A 26,187-nucleotide genomic window follows, 5' to 3' on the forward strand; every position below is an offset into this window, starting at 1 on the left:
TGATTGCAAGAGCTTATGCTCAGTTGGCACATTAACTTCCAGCATACCTTCCAAGACGTTGCTACTCCTGAATTTTGGTGGACTCAATTCTCACTTCTTTGTGGCAGTTTCTCTCTGAGATGGGGAAAATGCTCCCTAGCAAACACCAACTTTCAGCAGCTACATGAAGCACGTTCGTGTAACTGCTGAGAACTCAGAAAAAGTCCACATCTATACTGATAACACCAAAACAGATGCAGCTGTAGGTGCTGCAACAGTTTCTTCCACCTTCTCAGTGGTTGTCAGTATCTTCTTGTTGATTGCTTTCTTTTAGCCAGTGACTCATTGATCGGTGGAACAAGTTTTCCTCGCAGGTAGTTGAGGCTGACAGTTTGAATAAATTCAGTGGTCAACTAGATACATACTTGTGTGTGAAGGGAAGCATATAATTTGTGTTTTCTTATCTACTTAATTGGGTTTTTTTTTTTTTTTTTGGTTTTTTTTGCCAGTCAGCCAAAGCCTGTGTTTCCTTGCACTATATGCTGAATACTATTAATGCAGTATCTATACTGCAGAATTGTACACAATAAAACTAGCTCTAAGGAACACAAATAACCACCATATCACACAATCTCTGATATATATACAGACTCCTTAATTGCAATTCACTGCCATTCAATCTACTTTTTCTTTCTCTCATCCCATTCTTAGAGATCCTAACTAGATTATGTCACTGTCAAGCATCCAACCAGAAGGTCACCTTCTGCTGGATCCTTGGTCACATCAGCATCACAGGTAATGAATGTGCAGATGACACTACTAAACATCCCAACACTGGGATACTCTTCCTGTTAACTGAAAGTGCCCTGCACTGACTACAAATATATTATTAAAACACCATATAGGAAACAATGGTTTCAACTTTGGCAAACTCAAATCAGTAATAAACTATAGATAAAAAAGAGGATAATAGCTGTGAGCATCTAGTTTCAGGAGAAGCAGGCAAGAAAAAGTGATTCGGGCAAGACTCTGCATCAATCATTCCCATCCAACTCACCTGTATTTGCTTATGGGGGAGAACCCTCTTCATTATTCTTTCTGCCAGTCCTAGCTAACAATAAAACGTATCCTCACTGAATGTCCTCAACTATCTGAAAGTTCAGCTTTAGCTCCCTGTCCAACTTGCAGGAACTCTTAACTTTATCACATATCCTTGGCAATGATTCAGATTTTGAAGAGAAGAATTTGCATTTCAAATAGTTACGCAGCTTTAGCTGTTTAACTATTTGAAATGCATAAATTTGTTGGTGTTGTGTGGGACGCCTCTGTAGCCAGGTGGGAAGGAGCAGCAGTGCGTAGCACACGCTTCTTGATTAGACCGGGGTTCAAGCCCGTCACCACCAAATACGGAGGATGCGGAAAGGTCAAGGGAATGACCACCGCATATTCCCGGAGCAATATGGCCTTAGTTGCTAATGCTCCTAAAAACCAAAATAACAACAACATAAATTTGTATAATTGTCTGTGATCGTAATAACATGTAGACTTAGTCATAAGTAAATCATGAATGGGCACAGTATGGCCCTTCAGGCCCTTGTGCCAAAATCTCCAAACAAAACAACAACAACAGCTAATGAATTTTGATATCCAGTTATAATAGCAGTTATCTTTTACATCTACTTAGATTTTAATATCCTTCTTAATATTAATGTGGTTTGTTGAAATGTGTCTACCATTGCCAATAGCAATAATTTGTTTCTTTGCCAAGCTTATCATCATATTATAAGCATTATAAACATATTACATAAGTATTGCAAGCCTTTTAGGTAAGTGTTTTAAAGAAAATTGGCTGATACTACTATCCAAAACTTTCTACTGGTTTCACATTTGTTTCTGCTTCTCAGAATTCAAGAGGAATAAGTTGTGATCAAATTTATTAACAAATTAGAAAACATTAAAAAAATTTGCAGATGGTTTACCCTTGCACAAAATCATTAGTGTTTACAATTTTCAAATAAATTACGTATATATTATTTAAAATTGACATATTCCATACAAAATAAAAGTATAGTCTGTTTGTCATCATATACAAGTTCAGGGAACTTCATTCATTCCAAATGGTAAGTCTAGAGGTCAGTATCATTACTCCTGATTGAATATGGTAGTAACCTTTCTAATAAAATAGAAATTAAACTTGACCATCTTTTAACTCCTGAACAAGGTTGACTCCATGGTGCAGCTAGTCAGGTCCTCCACAAGACATTTCTGATGTTACAGTTAACATTATGCAATTTAGAAGCTTCATAAAAGTATTATGAAAACATTAGGAAACACTAAATATTCATTTGTTGTTTCCATTTATGACATAGGAATAGAATCTAGTATAACTGAATATCAGGCGCCTCCATAGCCAGGTGGGAAGGAGCAGCAGTGCATAGCACGCTTCTTGATTAGACCGGGGTTCGAGCCCGTCACCACCAAATACGGAGGTTGCGGAAAGGTCAGGGAATGACCACCGCATATCCCGGAGCAATATGGCCTAAGTTGCTAATGCTCCAAATAACAAACAAACAACATAACTGAATATCAAAGATTGTATAAGGTGCATTCCTCAGTCTCTTCTGAATTATCTTCTATAATTCTCCCCCCCCCACCTGAAACCAATTCAAACAAATGCCACAACCAGTCAACTGCCCAACTTCAAACTCACAGAATCAACTTTTCTTCTTCCTCATTTACCCCTTCAAGTTTTGTTTTCTGGAACAACCTCCCTTTGCACACGTTTCCTGAAAATTGCAATCTACAGAAATTCAAGTCTAATGTCAACAAAGTTTCATCTTCAGCCCAAGCACAGTGCTACTTACTATTGGTTCTGTAGTACTTACTGTTTATAAAAATGGTGCAACAGCCTTTGAATTTTTTTTCATGTGATATAATTGGCTGCAAAGTAGATCTAGAAAGGAATGCAGTTTTTTGTTATTTTTTTTTTGGATTTTAGGAGCATTAGCAACTAAGGCCATATTGCTCCGGGAATATGCGGTGGTCGTTCCCTGACTTTTCCGCATCCTCCGTATTTGGTGGTGATGGGTTCGAACCCCAGTCTAATCAAGAAGCGTGTGCTACGCACTACTGCTGTTCCTTCCCACCTGGCTACGGAGGCGCCTAGGAGGAATGCAGTAATTAGATAAAGTACCATAAAAATTTTAAAAATGTTTGCAGTCAAATTTAAAATATATACACACCAAAAATATTTAAAAAATGCAGACATATCTTTGCATGAAAATTCTATATTTATCTTCTCTGCATTCATTTTATCCAAAATGAAAACATAATTTGTGTACTTGTCAGTGTATGCATTCTTATAATTTTTGCTCTACTTTGGAATAGCAAGCTGTTACTATTTTGGTAAAATAAGCTTGTTAACAGTCTAGGTTCATCTTCCTTATGTTCTAATCCAGCTTTGTCATCAGCTAAAACTATGTTTTAGTTGTTGACAACTAAAACATCAACTATGTTTTAATCTAGCTTTGTCAACTAAAATTAAGTCAAGTGATGGCAAGCTGTACCCAGCCCCTGAATAACTCTCCCACAGCAGTATTTGATGTGTCATTGTTTACTTTGATAATTTTTTATGGTAAAGTATAATCATAATCATTGTAAGAAAAATTTCCTTTTGAGCATATAGGGATGGAACCTCCTAAATAAGCAAAAATCCGTAAATAGATCTGGAATAAGGTTAAACATAATCATTACTTGAAATAAAAACATTATGTTGAGCATGAAGGTTATATAAAATTTATAAAATTTTCTTTTTTAAAATAAAACTTTTGCTATATGTATTCTTTTCTTTTTCTTTTTTTTTTCATTCAGTGCTTAAAAACAATACCTGCTATTCAAGAAACTGATAATACTAACTTTCCACCAGTACTTGCTACAGATTTTAAAGTTGTGGTAGACACAATGCTTCAAGGAGTGGGAAAATGCCTTAGGATATTAGGAGTAGATACTGTTATTTTAGAAGACTGTGATGACCACGACAGAGCAGCAATGGTTTAGTATAATAGTTTAATTTCTTTTATTGTTGCATTGTAAACTGAGTTCAGTGGTAGTTTAAGTTACTCTAGTAATTTCTTGTGTAGCTTATGTCGTTATGAAAACTGTTTGGGAAAAATTGAAAAATGTGTTGAGAGAGAATGACATGAAGTGCTTCACACAAGTAAATGAATAAAGAAAACCCAGTACACCATGTGGATTTTAATGATGTTTATTTCTTGTTTTCCATAGTTACATTTTTCGGTTGTATACAGAGATCTGAATTTCATTGGAGAATAAAATTGTGAATCTGCTGTGATGCTATTCATTACAGATTGTTTTTGAAAAGTGTATTGTAATAGTACTGTCTTGTATTTGTATTTGATCTAGTAATAAAACTTCAAAGAATATTGTTTATTTGATGCTGGTACTAGTATCAAGTTGAAAAAAACTTTGCATTCCAACTTTTGCTGCATGCAAAGAATGTGCACTGCTCATAATTTGGGGAGTACAATGTGTACAGGAAGGATAGACAGGACAGGAAGGGAGGAAAAGTTATGCTGTTAGTTAAGAAACACATGAAATCTAAGGAAGTGCATCCAAATGATGTTGATGGACAATGCAATGTTAAGTCTGTTTGGTGTGAAATAAGCACTGGGAAAGGAAAAATGAGAGTAGGTGTGTGTTATAGGCCGTGGGAATTACTTAAAGATGTAACTACCATCAAGGCTAAAGGGGAAAGCTTTTGCTTTCGTAAAGGTGACCACAGGGGTCTCAGTTTTTAAATTCTGTACAATGGGATCAACTGATGATATTACCATCGTTGAATTCTAAATGGGGAGCCTTCTGGGACTTAATTTTGGAGTCTACTAGACTTTTCATTCCAACTAAGAAATACTGTTCAAGGTTTAGGCCTAAATGGATGTCAGATGAATTAATAAGGCCCGTGGCAGAGAAGAAGAATGTATGGGATGCATATAAAGTATCAGGTGACACTGAAGCCTATGGCAGGTATAAACTAGTCTGTAATCAAGTCACAAAGGAGGTTAGGTAGGCGAAGGCAGATTACGAGAAATCTTTGGCAAAGGATGCAAAGAAAAACAGCAAAGAGTTCTTTACTTATGTAAACTCTAAAAGGAAGGGGATGAATCTGATTGGTCCACTTAACATAGATGGGTTTGACTATTGATGATCATGCTCAGGTAGCTGATAAACTGAATGAGTATTTTGCATCTACATTCATACATGAGGAGTTTTTCAATGAGGGGAGTGCCAGAAGTTTATCAAACACTAACAGGGAGCTAAGTGATTTTGTAATAACTGAGAGCAAAGTGGAAGAGAAATTGTTGAAGTTAAAGATAAAAAAAGGCACCTGGGGTGGACAGGATCTATCCAGTTATATTAAAGGAGACAGCAAAGGAAGCAAGCAAACCCTTAGCCATAATTATGAGAGCTTCCTTGGACTCAGGGGAGGTCCCCATGGACTAGAGGTGTGCACACCAATTCACAAAGGGGGTTAAAAAGGTGACACAAGTAACTACAGATGTGTTAGTTTAACTTGTGTTTCGGAGAAAATAATGGAATCACTGGTTAAAGAAGCATTGCAGGATCATCTAGACAAGACTGCAGTAATAGTTAAGACAGCATGGGTTTGTTAAAGGGAGGTCTTGTCTGACCAATTTGATTGGATACTATGATGTGGTCACAAAAGAACTGAATGCTAAAAATAATTTTGATATCATATACAGCAGACTCGCTTTACCAGGATCGGATTAACTGGGACACTTCAAGACACCAAATTAAAAAAAAAAAATCAACCAGAAATCATAAAATTCAAGTAATAACTAGAATAGGTATAAGCAGATGTTTTGCTAGTTGTAAATAAACAACAAGAAATGCCATTATAAGTCATCATTGGAAGATTAGTGTACCTATTACCTTTAGTTTAATTTGTTTAGTAAGTATCGTTGTAATGCAAATGTTTAGTTTGTTTTAGTCTGTCGTGTCGATTATTGCGTTTGTCGCACCGCAAAAGGACAAATTTTGTTTCGTTATTTATGTCAAGGATATTGGGATTTTTTTTTTTTTTTTTTTTTTTTGTTAGAAATCGTGTATATGATGGGCAAACACAAGAGTTGTGCTTTCAATAAAACAAAAACTCAAAATTATTCAAATGTTTGAAAACGGTTCACTGTTAAGTCTCTAATGACCATTATAATGTCGGTAACGAAACCATACACGACATTGTAAAAAATAAAGGGAAGCATCGTATTGGACACGCAAGTGTGGTAAGTTTTTGTTTTTTATCAATCGCCATACTTTTTATGTAGGTTGCTGAACATTTTTCGATACAGTAAGTCCAAGGCTAACGTAGCTTTGGACTTACGTTACGTTAGACAGTATACGAGAAGCTTCGAAGGGATCGGCACCAATGAAGTCAACTATAATAACCAATGGTCTACACAATACATATCAGATTTTACAGTACAATAACATGCGTTTATTCTTCCTTTTATGGTTTCTTTTCTTCTTCTTATTATTATTATTAGCCATACGGTGCAAGGAAGTAGGAAAGGATCACCAAGAAAGAGAAGAATGATGATGTGCCACTCCGGCTACTTCACCGCTGTCCTCAGATAATTTAATTGAACTAATTAAAAATATGTAACTATTTTTCTTCATTCTTCTGAGAATTATGTGGTTTTTGTAATTTTGGCATATCAAGGATATAGTAGCAATATTATATTAGTCATTCTCGAGTTCGTAAAACTCGACTTACGTAAGAAGTCCTGTAACGTATCCCTTACGTATGTCGGGGACGTGATGTATTTTTGGATTATCCGGGAATTTTTTTTTATCATCTATCCCGGAAAATCGAGAGTCTACTGTACTTGGATTTCAGGAAAGCTTTTGATACTGTTGCACATGGAAGACTGCTGTACAAATTGGAGAGGTATGGCATTACGGGTAAGTTCCTACAATGGATAAAGGGATGGTTGAGTGGGAGACGACAGAGTGGTAATCAATGGACACTGCTCTTCATGGACAAATGTTATTACTGGAGTCCCCCAAGATTCGGTGTTGGGCCCATTGTTGTTTTGTATATCTATCAATGATATTGATGAAGGTATATCAGGTTTAATGTGCAAGTTTGCAGATGATACAAAGGTTGGCAGGGTTGTTAATGACAGTAAAGACAGTATGCTACTCCAAGTGGATGTAGATAAGTTGGGCCAATGGGCTGAGAAGTTGCACCTGAAGTTTAACGTTGACAAATGCAAAGTACCACATATAGGTAGCAGTAACCGAAGAGAAACGTACCAACTGTGTGGTACTGCACTCAGGGAAGTGGAAAGTGAAAAGGACCTGGGGGGGGCCTAATTGTGCAGTCAAATATGAAGTTCACTGAGCAGTGCAAATGGGCTGCCAGGGCAGGTCATGGAGTCTTGTCAATGATATATAGAAATTTTTCTAGCAGAGACAGGGAGGTAATTATCCCGTTATACAAGGCAATGGTCAGGCCACACCTAGAGTACTGTGTACAGGTCTGGAGGCTTCATTTTAGGAAGGATGTAGAGTTGCTAGAACGAATATAAAGAAGGGCAACAAGATTGGTGAGGGGAACAAAGGGGGTGCCCTTACCAAGAAAGGCTTAAGTTCTGCAAATTGCAGCGCCTGGAGATTAGGTCCCTGCGAGGTGATCTGATTGAGGTGTATAAGGCCTTGGAATGGGTTGAGCAAGCTGAATGCCGATGGGATTTTCCTCTTGCTCAGACTAAGAACCTGAGGGGCACAGTTTCAAATTGAGGAAAGATATTTGTGAATAGAGGTGTGGAAATTTGCCTTTAGCCAGCGGGTAGTTGATTGGTGGAACAAGCTTCCATCTTTTGTTGTGGAAGCTATTGATAGCTGCCATAGCCAAGTGGTGAGGCACGCGGGTGCATAAATAAACATTCCTTGAATGACCAGAGTTCAAGCCTGTAACTGCTAAATACGGTGATGTTTCTTGTATTCTGTCTATCTTGTGAACTCCTCTGACCGTTTGGTCCTCCCGGAGTACAATCAGAAAATTTATTTATTAGTAGCCTAAATAAATTTAAGGCTGAGCTGGACAGGCATTTGGAACGAATGAAGGAGTGAAACGGGGTTTTTGTTTTGGCTGATGCTGCATAAGCTTGCTTTCTTGCATCGTATGTCTCTACTACTACTAATAATAATAATAATAACTACATATACAGAAAATGGTATCAGTGCTCATCCTTATATGCAATTTATGTGACATATATGGTTAGCTTGTGAGTGAGTGACTTTATTGCATTAGCCTCAGAAAATAAGATGTGATTTCTGCTTATTATAATGGTTTTGAATAGATTAAAAATCTCAAAGAACTCAATCAATTTCATCTTTATAGGTTGCCCAAAAGGATACTAGAGTTATTTTAACAAGTGGTGCCCCATTTAACAAGGTAAGATGGAATTAGTTTTAAAAACAGTTTAACTTGTTTTGTGCTATTAATAAAATATACTCATTTTTTGTACTTGCTATTTAAAAACATAAATTAAAATGTACAATTGTTGCCATGTTGTGTATGTGTTGATCTTGGGTGGCACTTTATAGTCTTACCTCAAGCAGCATATTTTGATGCAGTAGCTCTGGTTGAAACATTATCAACAATTGTTCTTTGAGGTTTGCAATGCTTTAATACAGTGATAAATTTCAGTAATAAAAATAATAATAATAAAACCTAACTTACAATATAATTAATTATTACACAGAAATAAATTGTAAAGAACTTAGTGTTACCCATAAAGTTTCAAGAAGATTCATACTTGGAATGGGCAACACATGCAATTCTGTGCAACTGAGAATTTCTTAGGAAAGTGGCATACATGATTACTTGCCATTCCCAGCAACTTGTGACACATGATATTGCACAAAATGTGGCACTGCCTAAATGCACTTAACTCCACCAGTTAGTATACATAAATGTATAACCCCCCACACAAGATCTGTCTACTAAAGTACAAAATGGCCAATTTATAGTTTAATAGATTGATAATGCTTAAGGGTGTGTGGTGGGGACTACATTTCATAGTTTAGTAGTGAGTACCACTAATTTATGATAACCACTGATCTATGCTGCCTGCTGTTTGTATACATTTGGGGAGATTAATGAAAGAAGGCCTATCAAAAATTTATGAGACTGATTCAGTTACAAACAAACAGAATTACTTATCTACTATATAATATATCCCATTAAAATTAGTGTCCTTCGTTTGAATAGCATTATTCCAACAATGCTGCCAGTTATTAAAGAATGCCCAGATCCTCTTTTATGAATAGCTCTGAGTATTCTCATTGTGTTTTTGACAATTTCCTTCCTATTGTCAAATTTCCTACCTTTAAATTGAGTTTTAAGTTTAGAAAAGAAGAAATCAAATGGGGTTGTTGGGAGTAGAGTAGGATCTAAGTTCTTAGGGGCCCAGGACTGGTGTTCTTCCTGGGCTCCTTTTAGGTATTAGTATAATGGGCATGACACAATCAGTAAAATCATTGTGGTCGCTTCCTGAATAATATAATCAGTCAATTAAGAGGAGCTATTAGCTCCTCTCTCACTAATCACTAGTTTAGAATCTGTATGGTGTGAGATAGTTGGAAGCAAAGGTATAATGAAAGTGGAAGTAATCTACAGGCCAGGTGACTGTGAAGATTGATGAGAGCTTCTACATGCAAATGGAATGGGCAAGTAAGCATGAATGTCTTATTATGGGTGATTTTAATTTGCCTCTAATTGATTGAAGCAAATGGGAAGGAAACTCCACATGGGGGACAAAATTTTTAAATCAACTAGATGATTGCTATTTGTATCAACATGTCAGGAAAAGTACAGATAGCCCTTGTTTTGCACTGATTCGCAATAGCACCGGTCACTAACCACAAGACCATTTTTATTTATTTTATTATTATTATTATTTTTTTTTTTTTTTTGCAATTTTTTTATAAATTGAAAGTTTAAAATCAGTAAACAAAATTTATCGGCATCATACTGTACTAGGTATCATGCACTCTTCACATAATCAAGGACAATCTGAGCCAATCAGCGATTAGCATGTCTGTGTCATAGCCAATTAGAGACAAGAAAGCTTCCCGCCCTCAAAGTAGCCACTCGTGGATGCGGGTGATAAAGATCCATGCAGTCAAGCATTCAGTTGGTTGTTGTTTACACCATTTACACATGTTGGAAATTTATTACACTAACAATTTTTTATTAATTGTGTTATTAATAAATTAAATAATAATTAATAGTGATAGCCATGTGCAGTTTTTGCCAATCATGTTATAAAGTTTTTAATTTAACCGAATAAAGGGATGCATGTCTGGTAAAATATTTGGTGCCTGGAACCTAAAAAAACTGTGATCTCCCATTGACTCAATAATATAAAGGATTTCATTTGTCTGATTCCATATGCGCTTGTTCCCATAGGAACCTAATCCTCGTGTAAATTGAGGGCTACCTGTACTAGGAAAAAGAATACTCTGGACCTGATCATCACCACTCATGAACCAGATGACATAATAGGGTTGGCAGTATAGGAACCAGTAGCAAGAAGTGATCATGGAGTTCTACAGTGGATGATGATGAGAGCGGTAGCAGTAATTAAAGGCAAAGGAATGGGTTATAATTTCTGGAAAGGAAATTACAATGGCTTAAGGTACTATATGGCCACTATTAACTGAGTAGATATCTCACAGAGCGAATACAATTGAATTATGGTATACCTTTAAAACATTAATCATAGAAGCCTTATACCATTAAAAAAATACTCCACGAGAAGGATTCCAAGTTGGATGAATATGGAAGTTGCCAGATTACTTGAGCAGAAAAAGACAGCATGTAAAAGTTACAGAGCAATAAAAAGTACTGAAGCCTAACAGCTACAAATTTATCTGTAATAGTGCCGCAAAAAAAAAAAGGTTAGGCTGGCAAAGATAGATTATGAGAAATCACTGGCAAAGAGTGGGGATAAGGAATTCTTCACATACTTAAATGCAAAGAAGAGTAGGACAAACCAGATCAGACCCTTATGTAATGGACATAGGACAGTATTAGATACCCCAGCTGATGTTGAAGATGAACTCAACAATTACTTTGCATTAATATTTACAGGGAAAAAAACCTCTGTCAATGAGGTTTCTAGGAGTGAAGTTGAAAAATATGTAATTAATGATACTGAAATTTCACATGATTATTTAATGAGAAAACTTTCAAGCCTACAGCGAGTAATGCTCCTGGGGTTGATGGCATATAGCCTATAATTTTAAGGGAAGTGGCAACTGAGTGCATTGAGCCATTAAGGCTAATTATGAGAGCATCACTAGACTCAGGAGAGATTCTGTTGGATTGGAAAAGTGCCAATGTATCTCCCATACATAAGGGACAGTTCTAAGAGAAATGGGAAATTACCGACTTGTCTGTTTAACTTCAGTAGTAGGGAAAATTATGGAGGCAATGATCAAGGGTGGAATTCAGGATCATTTAGATAGAAATGAAATTCTGGAGGATATGCAGCATGGTTTTTTAAAGGGAACATCATGTTTAACAAATCTGGTTAGCTATTTTGAAAGGTTCACTCATGAGCTGGATTTAGGGAATAATTTTGACATTGTTTATTTTGATTTCAGCAAAGCATTTGACTCAGTTCCACATGAGCAATTACTTTATAAGCTGCAACAGGTTGGAATCACGTGGAAAATCCTTAGATGGATAGCAGGATGGCTTCAGGGTAGGAGGCAGAGGATTGTGATAAATGGTTATTCCTCATATTGGATTAATGTAAGAAGTGGGGTTCCCCAAGGATCAGTCTTGGGATCACTGTTGTTTTTGATTTTCATAAATGACATCGATCAAGAAATAGAGGGAGTGATGTCTAAATTTGCAGATGTAAAGGTTGGTAGATAAATTAATGATCATCGCCAAGCAGAGCTTCTTCAGGGTGACCTAGATAGATTTCAGGGATGGTCAGAAAAGTGTAAGGTCTTGACCTGGGGAAACAGTAATCAAAATAACTTGATACACTTGGTGGAGTTGAACTAAACTCAGTAGTGAAAGAGACTTGGGAGTTACGATACAGTCAGACATGAAGTTCTCCAAGCATTGTAAACAGTTTACGAGGAAGGCCCATGGTATCCTATCGATGATTTATTGAACAATTGCTAGTAGAGATAAGAACATCATAATCCCATTATATAAGGCTATTGTTAAACCACACCTGGAATACTGCGTTCAAGTATGGAGACTGCACCAATAAAAAGACATCGACCTCCTTGAAAGGGTCCAGAGATGGGTAACTCGCCTGGTGAGATCCGCAAAAACCACCTTCAGATATGTGGGTTGCGCCGCTTGGAAACTAGGCACCTTAGAGGAGACTTGATTGGGGGTGTTTAAGGCTCTGAGAAGCATAAGTAAAATGAATTGAGGGCAAAATTTTCATGGTTATAAATGATTCTACAACTAGGGGCTATAAATTCAAGTTACAAAGGGGGGGCAGATGTTTAGACTGGAATGCAGGAAGTTTTATTTTAGCCAGCAAGTTATAAATTACTGGAATAAGTTACTTATATGGGTGGTTGAGGAAATTCAAAAAAGTCAGCTGGATAGTTACATAGGGGTGGAGGGAAACATATAGGTTGTCTATTTCCTTTTCGTTTATTATTTATTAATTATTTATAGTATTTTATTTTTTATTAATATTTTATTCTTTCTTACAAAAAATGAATAGCAAATGCTTAAAAAACGGTACTCACCTTGTATAAATCTGCAGTAAATTTATTGGTAGATGGTGGCTAAATTTAGGTTGGAAGAAGCATTAAAAAGAACTAAGGTGGAGAATGGGGTGAAAATATTTTAAACAGATTTTAAAATGAGCGCAAGGAAGTAGAAGTGCAGATCTCTAATCCTTGGTTGTCATAAAGAGGTTAAAGGACGCGAATGAAGAAATGAAAAAAAGAGAAGACTGGTGGTGCCAATAGTCGTTACGAGGGGCTTTCATTGAATAAATAGTCATCAGTTAGCAAATGGGAGAGAAGTGAGCGTGTGTTGTATTTAAAGTTTATCTATACTCTCGTGATGCTCTTTTTGACATGTGGGAACTTTAGCCGCAAGAGGTTCCGAGCCGGTGAGAGGTTGAAGGGAAATTTAGCGTTAATAATATTGAGACCGGAATGGTGTCGGTACCATTCGATGGTAAGGGCTTCATATTGAAGAATTCTGTAGCTCGATCTAAGTTTAATAATGGTGATGGCAGAGTCAATAAGGGGGATGTGGTTGTGGGTTTGAGCGTGGGTTGTTAGCTCAGTGCAGAATTGACTTGTCCTGAAACTGTTGAAGTGGTAGTATGCGCTGGTATTGGAAGTTGTGGAGGAACCGAATTTGGTGGTAGTGCTGCCGATGTAACAGGTGTCGCAGTTTGGTTGGCATTTTATGAGATATATTATATTATTGAGATCATTGATGGGATATTTGTGTGTATCTTTATAAGAATTAAATAGGGAACCTAGTTTATTGTAAGTAGAGAAGGTGAGGGAGATGTCGATATCTTTGAATATGCGCTGGAATTGTGCTGCGAGTTCACTATGGTAAGGGAGAGCTATGCGAATATTTTTCTGGTGGGGTTATTAATACATGGAAAAACACGCACATCGGTAAATATCTACATTTCACTTCACATCATCCCCTTAGTACCAAAAAAGCCGTCCTACACAACCAAATCTATAACACTATCAAATTCAGCTCTTCACAAAACAATCTACACAATGAACTTCAATACCTTACTGATAAATTCATAGCCACAAGCTACCCCCCTCAACTCATCCAACACACAATATCCACCGTTTTAAACACAGTAACAAGACAAATACTCGCATAGTTCTCCCTTACCATAGTGAACTCGCAGCACAATTCCGGCGTATATTCAAAGATACCGACATCTCCCTCACCTTCTATACTTACAATAAACTAGGTTCCCTATTTAATTCTTATAAAGATACACACAAATAAACCATCAATGATCTCAATAATATAATATATCTCATAAAATGCCAACCAAACTGCGACACCTGTTACATCGGATGCACTACCAACAAATTCGGTTCCTCCACAACTTCCAATACCCGCGCATACTACCACTTCAACAGTTTCAGGACAAGTCAATCCTGCACTGAGTTAACAACCCACACTCAAACCCGCAACCCCCCCCCCCTTGTTGACTCTGCCATCACCATTATTAAACTTAGATCGAGCTACAGAATTCTTCAATATGAAGCTGTTACCATCAAATGGTACCGACACCATTCCGATCTCAATATTATTAACGCTAAACTTCCCTTCAACCTCTCACTGGCTTGGAACCTCTCGCGGCTAAAGTTCCCACATGTCAAAAAGAGCATCACGAGAGTATAGATAAACTTTAAATACAACACGCGCTCACTTCTCTCCCATTTGCCAACTGATGACGGTTTATTCAACGAAAGTCCCTCATAACAACTATTGGCACCACCAGGCTTCTCTTTTTTTCATTTCTTCATTCGCGTCCTTGAACCTCTTTATGACAACCAAGGATTGGAGATCTGCACTTCTACTTCCTTGCGCTCATTTTAAAATCTGTTTAAAATATTTTCACCCCATTCTCCACCTTAGTTCTTTTTAATGCTTCTTCCAACCTAAATTTAGCCACGATCTACCAATAAATTTATTGCAGATTTATACAAGGTGAGTACTGTTTTTTAAGCATTTGCTATTCATTTTTTAGTCAGATTTATCACGGTATTATAAGATTACTATAATTTCACTATTTATTCTTTCTTTTATTTGGCTAGTGCAGCATAAGTCTTAGGCTTCCTTGCACCATGTGGCCATTACTAATACTAATATTCCATTCATTATTCTTAGCAAAGATAACAATCACGGTGTCAATACATAATATTTTAGAAAGATATTTTAAAACATTGTTAAACTATGAAAATTAGAAGCTTAGTTCTACCAGGGTTGTGTAAGAGCAAGTGCAATATCCACTAATATTCTAATTGTGAATACATCACGATTTGTAAAGGATTTTGGTTGCAAAGCTGCTTCAAGGTTGTAATAACTGTTAATCATTTAAAAATTCAAATGTCTAGAGTATCTGTACTTACTGTAAATAATAAATAAAAAAACATTTTACAAATTAATGCTCCAACACAAAAAAAAATAAAAGTTAGGTATTTGGACTCCCGGACTCGAGGGGCCATGAGCTAAAGCCCTATTAGCCATGCCTGAATCTGCCCTTGGTTGGGAGTTTTTTTTTGGTAGTTGTTGGCGCCTGGGTTCTGTGGCCATAGTGTACCTCCCGAGGTTTTTGCAGTACTTTGATCCAAGCCCGAGGCGGGAATCGAACCCGCGACCTTTGGGTTGCCGGGCAGGCACTTTACCCACCCGGCTAGCCGGTCGGCCCTTGGTTGGGAGTAGGAAGTATGTGGTAACATAGTAATGCTATGTGTCACCAGACATTCGAGTACTGAGAGGGCAGAATGGGGATGCACATTGTCATAATGAGTGTGCCAGATCATGCATGCAAAGCAGTCAACGGAATCTGAATTGTAGATTCTCATACCTGAGTGATTGTTGAATTATTCCTAGATGTTCATCATCCTCATTTGATGTATGATTGTTTTTAAACCATTTAAATATTGTTATACAGCTTTAATGCTTCAATCCTGAAATTTTTTATGACATTTCTAAGGCCATTTTCTTGAGTTTGTGTTAAACTTATCACTTGGTTAGCAGTCTTTAGAGTCAGCCATTTATAACTGTAACAAGGCTTACAGCCTTACATGTACTAATGCATATTACCAATGGCAACAGGTGTTATAATGGATTGAATGTGAAAAGTTACCAATAATAATGTAGACACCTCATTTGTACCATATAGCTCTTCATAGTGCTTGAATAAACACATTGATTTCAGAACATTTTAGTAAATGCCTGTATTATATTAGTATAAGCTTAATTTGTTTTGTATTTATGTGAATGAATAATAATAATTAACAATAATAAAATAATTAATAATAATAAATGACAATAACACTAATCATTTCCAGCTGAAGCAGTATGTACCTGAAGGAATGTGCCTTAATGTGCCAGGGACTCTAACGGCCAAGTCTCAAGCTTCTTTTGTTTGCAAACATTACAATGTTCAGATATCAGAAGCAGATATTTTTGCCAGATGCTCTGTAAGTGTTTTTGCTTCCTCTATTTTTGTGCATAGCTAGATTTAGAATTTTTCCCCTTGATGCAATTAAGCAAATCATTCTGAACATTTATGCAACTTTTATCATCCTACTTTTGTTTATTAACTTTTATGATAATTATTTTTTTCAAGTTAGGATGTTAGCTGACCTTAAGCAAAGATGAATGGTTTTCCTTGCAAATAAACTGATCTTAGAACACACAATTATGTGTGTTTTTTCTTTGTTTTGCAGCTGTCTGATATTTGGGAAAGTGTGCTGTGACTATGAAGTAAATAAATAGTATTCTCTATATCTTATCATTAAAAGGTATATACATAATAGCAACATTATTAGAGTGAGAAACACTGGTTTTTCAAGAAGTTTTGAAATTTTCATGGTTTCCTAGTATTTAATAAAAGGACTATTGGATCCCCTGAAGCTGATAACTTTAAATATTAGAAGGAACTAACCTTCGTTATTTTTTTCAAAGTACCACTTGTGTATGACACACACACACACACACACACACACACACACACACACACACACACACACACACACACACACTAAAATTACTTATAATCATGAATTTTATTGCCCAAGAAACAAGTTACATCCCTTTCCCTCGGTCTGAAAAACAAATGAGACAGACCCAATCACTGCAAACCTCAAAATATCGAAATATACTGCCAATTTGAAGTGAGATGCTAAAAGGCAAGTTATTTATTAAAATAGCTTAACCTAAAGCCAGACAGGGCTTTTCAGTTATAAACTTGAATGCAAGTCAGATGGGACTCTAAATAACCATCATGGCTTCAAGAATGTTCAAGATACCTTGGATTCTGTAGTCCTTAATAATTAATTCCTTAAACATTAATTTTCTGTGTCTTTTTAAAATGCATTAAGAATTAAAATGATTTTAAAAAGATTTTTTAAAGTAAAAATTTTACATTGCTGCACATTTTAAAATTTTTACTTTAAAAAATCTTTAGTCCCTTTATTTGGCATTATTGTGGCAACAGGATGTAACATTTCTTGTGAAATTTAATTAATAAAACATGTGAAATGTTCCTAATGCCACAGTAGTTATGTAAAATCCTGTCTGATTTGTATTCAAGTTTAGTTTGTCCATGAACACAACTCAGTTGTTAAAGTCCTGTCCAGCTTTGGGCTATGCTGTTTTAATAAGTTAACTTGTCACATAACATCTCACTTGAAATTGATGGTACATTTCAGTATTCTGAGATTTGCAACACTCGTCAGATATGAGGTGTGATCAGAAAGGCTCACAATTTCAAGATAGTCTTGAAATTGTGATGTTACAGTGAGTCTGAACTCGTAGCAACATATTTGGAGACTCACCTAGACTTCTTAATTCATGAATAACCTATTTATCTACACTCAGTTATGATTTACTATTTGTTGAATAGGTGTTTTGTGTATTATATGTTTCATCACATTTTAAAATAAACAATTTTATTGGGCAGCAAATTTGCACCAAATTTTGTTTCAAATTAGGAAAAAGTGTAATGGATATCCATGAAATGTTAAAACATCTTTCAGAGAAAATGCTGTGTGTCATTTAAAGACTTCTCAGTGGTTCAAAAAGTTTAGGGAGGCTACTTATCCACTGAATGGGGTGCACCTCGTCGTAGTCACCCTGATTCAGTCATACATATTCATGATCTGATCAGAAGTGATTGATATTTAACTATCCAAGAAATTGCTAGTAAAACTGGTATTTCTTATAGGACATGTCAATAAATTTTAATACAAGATTTGGGAAGAAAGTAATTGTTTCAGCCAAGTTTGTACCTTGCATCTGCACTGATGGTCAGGTACTCTAACAAGAAACAAAGAAACTCATTGCAATCTGATGGTCACAGATTGAATTGAGTTTCTTGTGTCAGCATGCTGCTCCCAACCCAAACTTTGTTTCCTTCCTTCATTATTGGTAATGAATTGTGAGAGTATGGCTGTGACCCAAAAAATAAAAGGCCATCTTCTCTAAGTCCCTTCTCTAAAAGCAAGATAGTCTTGTTCAAATGTGAATTCAAAAGTACTATAAGCATTCACATGTTTATATTTTTTAACTCACAGGGCATTGTTCTTTATGATACCCTGCACAGTCAAACAGTAAATTAGGAATACTACAGAACAGTTCTATGGCATTTGTTTGTTACTGTTCAGAGAAAAATGACTGGCAAAGTGGGCTTCTTGATACTGTTGCTTGCAGAATGAAAATACCCCCTGCACTCCATCACTATTGTTTCTCATCCTCTGTACTCACTGGAGCTCTCTGTGATTTTTTTTTTTTTTCATATTGAGACTTGAGCTTAAAGTCTCCTTGACTTTAAGCTCAGGAAAGGCAATGACTGAAGAAATTATTCAGAATGCAACAACAAAGGAGCTGTCACAAATACAAAAAGAGCCTATGAGGAATGCTTCCAAAAGTCAAAAGCATTGAAATTATACAGTGTCAAAGAGACTTTGGATGGATCTCTATATTGAAGAAGATCCATTCAAATAGCTGATTCACTTCATCATTTCCAAAATATTAGTTTTTTAATCACACTTCTTGTACTACCTAACAGTATTTCTTCTGTGCTCTGAATCACTTTATAACTCACTTGGCTCCATACTAATGGTATGGAAGAGACAGCCAAATGAGGTCACAAAAGGTGATATAGTTGTACACGTTGGCACTAATGATATTAAGAGATCAGCGGAATTACTTAACAAGTACAGGTCACTGTTGAAAAAAAGCCGTGAAGTAGGGTTGAATTTGAAAGTGTCTGCAATTCTGCCCAGACACGTTAGGAGGGAGTATAAGATGAGAGCCTTGTCGATCAATTCGGCCCTGGAAAGATTGTGCAAGGCTCAAGGGGTAGAATTTTTTTCAGCCTGGAATGTACTTGTTAACAGGAGAGATTGCTTCTACAGGGATGGGATACACTTAAATAGAAAGGGTGCAAGAATATTTGCTGATGCTATCGAGGCAGTGTTAGGTGGGTCGGAAAACTGCTAGCTTGGGGGGAGACAAAGACTAATGGATTAACAGTAGCCACTGGCAGAGGTGAAAGAGATTCTTGCACTGCTTCTATTGGAATGAGCAGAAGCCTGAAAAACAAGATGCAGGATATTTCAGAGACTGCTGGAAGTCATTGCGGTACAAGTAAACACATGGGTTGTGTTAGGGTAGCTAAGAATAGAAACAGGTGCATGTATACTTGCGTGTACACCAATGCTAGGAGTTTAGTAAATAAATTTGATGAATTTGAGGTATTACTCAAAACATCAAAGGCAGATATTGTTGGGATATCAGAGACGTGGTGTCACACAGATATAAGGGATGCAGAACTGCAATTTGGGGAGTACAACATCTACAGAAAGGATAGACAGGATAGGAAGGGGGGAGGGGTTAGGCTATTAGTTAAGAAACACATAAAAACCAAGGAAGTGAAGCCAGTCGACATCGCTGGACAGTGCAGTGTTGAGTCAGTTTGGTGTGACATAAGCATTGGGAGATCAAAATTGAGAGTAGGAGTGTGCTATAGGCCTAATGACTCTGATGAGTATAATAAGGAACTGTACAGGGAAATAGAGTGGGCCAGTAAATCAGAGTCTTATAATGGGAGATTTTAATTTCCCAGATATTGACTGGAATTTGGGGGCTGGTTACTCACACACTAGCAGGGCTTTTGTGGATTTATTGGATGATTGTTTTCTACATCAGCATGTTCGGGAGGCAACTAGAGGGAGTAATACTCTTGATTTGATTATCAGCAGTGATTCTTCATGCATTAAGAATCTGCAGATAAATGAACCACTAGGTGGCAGTGATCACAGTGTGCTGAAGTGGGATTTACTCAAAGAGGTAACTACCATTAGGGGTAAAGGGAAGGGTTATTGCTTCCGTAAAGGCGACTACGATGGACTGAGACAGTATTTAAATTCTATACAGTGGGACCAACTGATGATGTTACCAACAGCAAATTCAAAATGGGAAGCATTCAAGGAACTAATCTTGGAAGCTACCAGGCTTTACATACCAACCAAGAAATATTGTTCAAGGTTCAGGCCTAAATGGTTGTCAGATGAACTAATGAGACATATGGCAGAGAATAAAAATGCATGGGATACATACAAATTAATGGGTGACATGGAAGCCTATGATAGATATAAGTTGGTCTGTAACCAAGTCACAAAGGAGATTAGGCAGGCAAAGGCAGATTATGAGAAATCCTTGGCAAAGGATGCAAAGAAAAACAGAAAAGAGTTCTTTACCTATTTAAACTCAAGAAGGAAAGGGATGAATCAGATTGGTCCACTGGATGTTGATGGTTCAACAGTTGAGGATCCAGCTCAGGTGGCTAACAATATAAACGAGTATTTTGCATCTACATTCACACATGAGAAGTTATTCAGGAAGGGGAATGTCGTAGGTGAAGTAAACATTGGCAGTGAGCTAGATGATTTTCTAATAACTGAGAGGAAAGTGGAGGAGAAATTGTTGAGGATAAACATAAAAATGGCACCCGGGGTGAATGGGATCTATCCAGTTATATTAAAGGAAGTAAGCAAACCCCTAGCCATAATTATGAGAGCTTCTTTGGACTCAGGGGAGGTATCCATGGACTGGAGATGTGCAAATGTAACCCCAATTCACAAAGGAGGATCAAAGGCTGACACAAGTAATTATAGACCTGTTAGTTTAACTTCGGTTCCAGGAAAATTAATGGAGGCACTGGTTAAAGAAGCACTGCAGGATCATCTGGATAAGAATTCAGTTATAGCTCAGACACAGCATGGGTTTGTTAAGGGCAGGTCTTGTCTGACCAATTTGATTGGATACTATGATGTAGTCACAAAAGAACTGGATGCAGGGAATAACTTTGATATTATATATTTGGATCTTAGAAAGGCTTTTGATACTGTTGCGCATGGAAGACTGCTGCACAAATTGGAGAAGTGTGGCATTGGAGGCAAATTGCTGCTATGGATAAAGGGATGGTTGAGTGGCAGAAGACAGAGAGTGGTAATCAATGGACACTGCTCAACGTGGACTAATGTTATTAGTGGAGTTCCTCAGGGTTCAGTGTTGGGTCCATTGTTGTTTTCTGTATTTATAAATGATATTGATGATGGTGTATCAGGCTTAATGTCCAAGTTTGCAGACGATACAAAGGTTGGCAGGGTTGTTAAGGACACTACTGATACTATGCTACTGCAACAGGATCTGGAAAGGTTGAGCAGATGGGCTGAGAGGTGGCAAATGAAGTTTAACATTGACAAATGTAAAGTACTACATATGGGAAACAGTAACCCCAGATCAACGTATCAACTCTGTGGTACTACGCTGACAGTGGTAGAGAATGAAAAGGACCTGGGGGTAATTGTGCAGGCAGATATGAAGTTCTCTGAGCAGTGCAGACGAGCTGCAAGAGTAGCTCATGGTGTCTTGTCAATGATATACAGGAATTTTTCTAGCAGGGACAGGGATGTGATTATTCCCTTGTATAAGGCATTGGTCAGGCCACACCTTGAGTACTGTATACAGGTCTGGAGGCCTCATTTCAAGAAGGATGTAGAGCTGCTGGAACGAGTACAGAGAAGGGCAACAAGATTAGTGAATGGAACAAAGGGTTGCTCTTACGAAGAAAGGCTTAAGTTTTGCAAATTACAGAGCCTGGAGACTAGGCATCGGCGAGGTGATCTGATAGAGGTGTATAAGGCTTTGAATGGCTTGAGCATGCTCAATGCCGATGGGATTCTTCCTCTTGCTCAGAATAATCACCTGAGAGGGCATAAATTCAAATTGAGGAAGGACGGATGTCGGATAGATGTGCGGAAATTTGCCTTTAGCCAGCGGGCAGTTGGTTTGTGGAATAGACTTCCATCGCTTGTTGTTGAAGTTGATAGCCTAAACAAATTTAAGGCTCAGCTGGACAGGTACTAATGCTAATGCTAATGAGTCACTTGGACCACCTGTTGTTTCTCTCTTTGCCACAGCAAAGAGACCTTTGTAATTATGTGCGAGAAATTGATAGAATTTTTCCACAATGTATTGTTAAAAGCAAAATATCATGAAAACTGATAAAAACTGCCTCATAATAATTATTCTTTCATTTGCAAAAAAATTTTTTCTCTGGAACATCCATTTATATTCTGACAGTTTTTAATGTAACTATGTTTTATGGCGCCTCCGTAGCCAGATGGGAAGGAGCAGCAGTGCGTAGCACACAGTTCTTGATTAGACCGGAGTTCGAGCCCGTCACCACCAAATACGGAGGAAGCGGAAAGGTCAGGGAATGACTACCACATATCCCGGAGCAATATGGCCTTAGTTGCTAATGCTCCTAAAAACCAAATAACAAACAAACTATATTTTATTGTTATTTGTCACATTTAACAAATTATTTGAACCATTAAGTTTCAATTTTTAGTCTGTACAAATGTTTACAGATGGAGATATGTTTGGTAAAAAGTGCAGCCAATATCAATCCACTGCAGGATGGAAGCCTCCTCAACAATTCATGCTGAGGGAAATGGACCATAATCTGCCACGCTGGTCCAGTGCGGGTTGGCAGATCGACCATATTCAGCAGTCAGGGGGCTTGAACCCCGGTCTACTGACAGAGCGTGTGCTGCTGCACTCCCACTCCTAACCACTCAGCTACGGAGGCCGTTCTGGTAGTTAGTGTTAATATTCACTGAAATATGCTTCTCCAAAACTGCTCCACCACTAAACATGCCTCTCTAAATCTAGTCATGCATCATGCTTAAAAGTCACTTAGAGTACTTTATCTATTTATATAATCTTCTTGAAGTGCTTAAACCACTGTTAGGACTGACAGTTTTTAGTCAATAGAATTTTTAATCTTCATGGCTAATTTTATGTATAGACTGTTTGAGTGCTAGCCACAGCTTTTTCACTTGAATAACTGTTTGTTTCCTACTTGTGAATGTTTTAGGTCTTTTCTGGTTTGGATCTGCATTGCGTGAGAAATAAAAATGTGATTACTTAAGTGTTCCAGACCTTTTTAGTTCTGTTCTATTTTTTAACCAAAAAAAGGGATGGGTGTGCATGCATGCACACAGACACAATATATTTAGATCTAATATTCGACATGGTTTATCAAATTTAATACTTAAATTAATGTCTGAAATGTGCATTCTCAAATGCCACATTTATAAACTATGAGCTGTGGATTTCCTAGGGATCTGAAAGCTATAGTAGACAAAGTTTATTATGACTAGTGATGTAACATTCTTAAAGAGTATTTGGGTACTTCATCAGTTTATATCATCTGCTTTACATTTAATTGTGTATTGTTTTTCATAAGCTTCGTATAAACATCTGCAGTTAAAGCAGCAAAATTATGATAGAACAGTATCTAAGATATAATTCTTTAATGTGTGTTTTTTAAATGCTGTTTATTTAGTCTATAAAAGCAAAAGGTATAAAATTTTCAAAGATTAGGGGAAGTCCAAAAACAGATCTTATAGGACTTCCACAGCTACAAAAACATTTGAAAAAACATTTATGGTGCTAATAATGAATTTGTAGTTTAATATCTGGTATTGAAAGAACACTGCTAAATTTTCAGATGCTATTATTTCTGGTCAAAGCCATCCTAGACATGTATAACATGTATCTCCCATGTGTACAGAGCATTCAGAGGGGTAGTTTTTAGCCACTGTTTTCTTGACCCGAGGCGAATAAAAATAAGTGCTGACATGCAAGACTTTCTCATGCTGACAGTTATATCAAAGCTAATATACCTCTTTTTAAAAACATTGACCCTTGGTTTCAACTATAAAGTCCATATAATGATTACCTTCCATTTCTCTATTGACCATGAAAAATTGAAATCTATTATGTATTGACCGTGAAAAATTGAAATTTAGTTGATGAGCTACTTATTGAATAGAATGTGATAGTCAGTTTGTTTGGTTGGAGGTGTAGTTGCTCACGTACTGTGCATGTTGCTGTTAGTCACATTGTCACAGATTGCAATGAGTTTCAGTAAATATTAGCATCTATTTCTAATTGAGTTAGAAAACTTTACATGGATATGCTACAAATTAAAATTTTAAAATTTATCGTGTGAATATTGTTTTAATTAGTTTATTAGTATAAAAAACTCTGTATTATGCATAATCCATTTTTGTTTTTATCATTGTTTTGTTCGGATTTTTTTTTTTTTTTTTTTTTTTTTTGGCTGGTGCAGCATAAGCCATAGGCTTTCTTGCACCATGCGGCCATTACTAATACTAATACTAATCAGTCCCAATGACCAAATTAAAAAGCAGCTACATTTCTGAATTTGATATGAAATTCCACACGTAGTCCAAAATTTTGGGTTCTGAAGTTACTGGAATGAGACTAGAGCTGGCTGAAAGTTTTGTGGCACCCTGGGTAAAAGTATTTCACCGGACCTTTTGTTTAAAAAAAATAGTATATTAAAAATAATATACAATTAATATATATAAGTAACAATAGTCTTCTCATTTAGTGATGCATTATTTATTTAAGGTAGTTCAATACATGGCAACTCATTGTGAAGGAGGTGCACAATATGAGATACAGATAAATGATGCCCTTTTTACACTACTATTGTAGTTTTTTCGTTTAAGAGTTATATCTTAAAGTTATGGTGTATTTACACCGATATTATATAGATAATTTATACTTTTGAACATATGACGCCTTTCTGCATTTAGTTTGACTTAAATATTAAAATTAAACAATTTTTTATATGTATGCATATTTAAAAATATTTCTGTGAATACAAGATCTAAAGTGCAAATACAAATAACAAATAAACTTAAAAAATAACTTGTCTAACTTTCTAGAGACAATATTAAAAATCCTTTTAGCCACTCCTGGCTGACTGTACAATGCATATAACTTTAATCAGTTTTAAAATTGAAAATTTTAGCTCAATTGAAGTGCAGTTAGTTACAGGAGTTGCTAAAAAATTAATTTTAATATTATGTATAGATTTAGATACACTTGTTCTCAATTTGTTTAAAACAATCTGTTCTTAAGCATTCGTGTTCTTCTACTACTCCACAGATGAGAAAAACGGTATTTCAAAATACTATTATTATTATTACTTTTAAAAAAATTTCACTTCCTCAAGCAGGTAATTTCCATCAGTATCAGAAAATTTGCTTTGTGACAAAACCTTGTGAATATCTTTTCAATCTTTTGTGGGAGTTATCCCATTCTTATTTTTAAAGCTGTTAATATTCCATAAAAATCTGAAAATATCAATGTAATCTATGTACCATTCAAATCATATGCAGTTCGTAATACAAACTCAGCAACAGCAGAAACAAATATAATAAATATATTAGCATGATGCAAGAAAGCAAGCTTTCTTGCATCATGCTAATATCAGATATATAACATCAGCCAAAAAAAAAAAAATGCCCTTCTCATTTCACCCATCCACGCTCTCCAAATGTTTGTCTAGTTCTACCTTGAATCTATTTAAGCTATCAACTTCTACAATGTCAGATGGAAGTTTGTTCCAGCAATCAACCACCCACTGACTAAAGGCAAATTTCCACACATCTGTCCTACAACTGTCTTTCCTCAATTTGAATTTATGCCCTCTCAGGTGATTATTCTGAGCAAGAGGAAGAATCCCATCAGCATTCAGCATGCTCAAACCATTCAAAGCTTTATACACCTCAGTCAGATAACCTCTCAGGTGCTTAGTCTCCAGACACTGTAATTTGCAAAACTTAAGCCTTTCTACGTAAGAGAAAGGCTTAAGAGAAAGAGAAAGGCTCTCTTTATTCCATTAATTAATCTTGTTGTCCTTCTCTGTACTTGTTCCAAAATCTCTACATCCTTCTTAAAATGAGGCCTCCAGACCTGTATACAGCACTCAAGGT

The 26,187-nt window shown here is 36.5% G+C and overlaps 1 protein-coding gene across 5 annotated transcripts in view; it reads left to right on the plus strand.

Annotated features, from left to right (window-relative positions):
- The window catches only part of LOC150087743 (exonuclease mut-7 homolog), a 146,862-nt gene that overhangs the window by 110,008 nt on the left and 10,667 nt on the right, over positions 1-26,187 (plus strand). For 4 of the 5 annotated variants that reach the window (XM_090370113.1, XM_090370116.1, XM_090370114.1 and 1 more), the window contains 3 exons: positions 3,850-4,029; positions 8,423-8,476; positions 16,147-16,278. In XM_090370113.1, coding sequence (XP_090226239.1) covers positions 3,850-4,029; positions 8,423-8,476; positions 16,147-16,278 — 366 coding nt within the window. The remainder of the gene's footprint in view (positions 1-3,849; positions 4,030-8,422; positions 8,477-16,146; positions 16,279-26,187) is intronic. The other variant, XM_090370115.1, reaches the window with a different exon arrangement.

The sequence above is a fragment of the Mastigoproctus giganteus genome, chromosome 3 (genome assembly GCF_048544385.1).
Source record: "Mastigoproctus giganteus isolate SK-2022 chromosome 3, ASM4854438v1, whole genome shotgun sequence".
In the NCBI taxonomy this organism is placed as follows: domain Eukaryota; kingdom Metazoa; phylum Arthropoda; class Arachnida; order Uropygi; family Thelyphonidae; genus Mastigoproctus; species Mastigoproctus giganteus.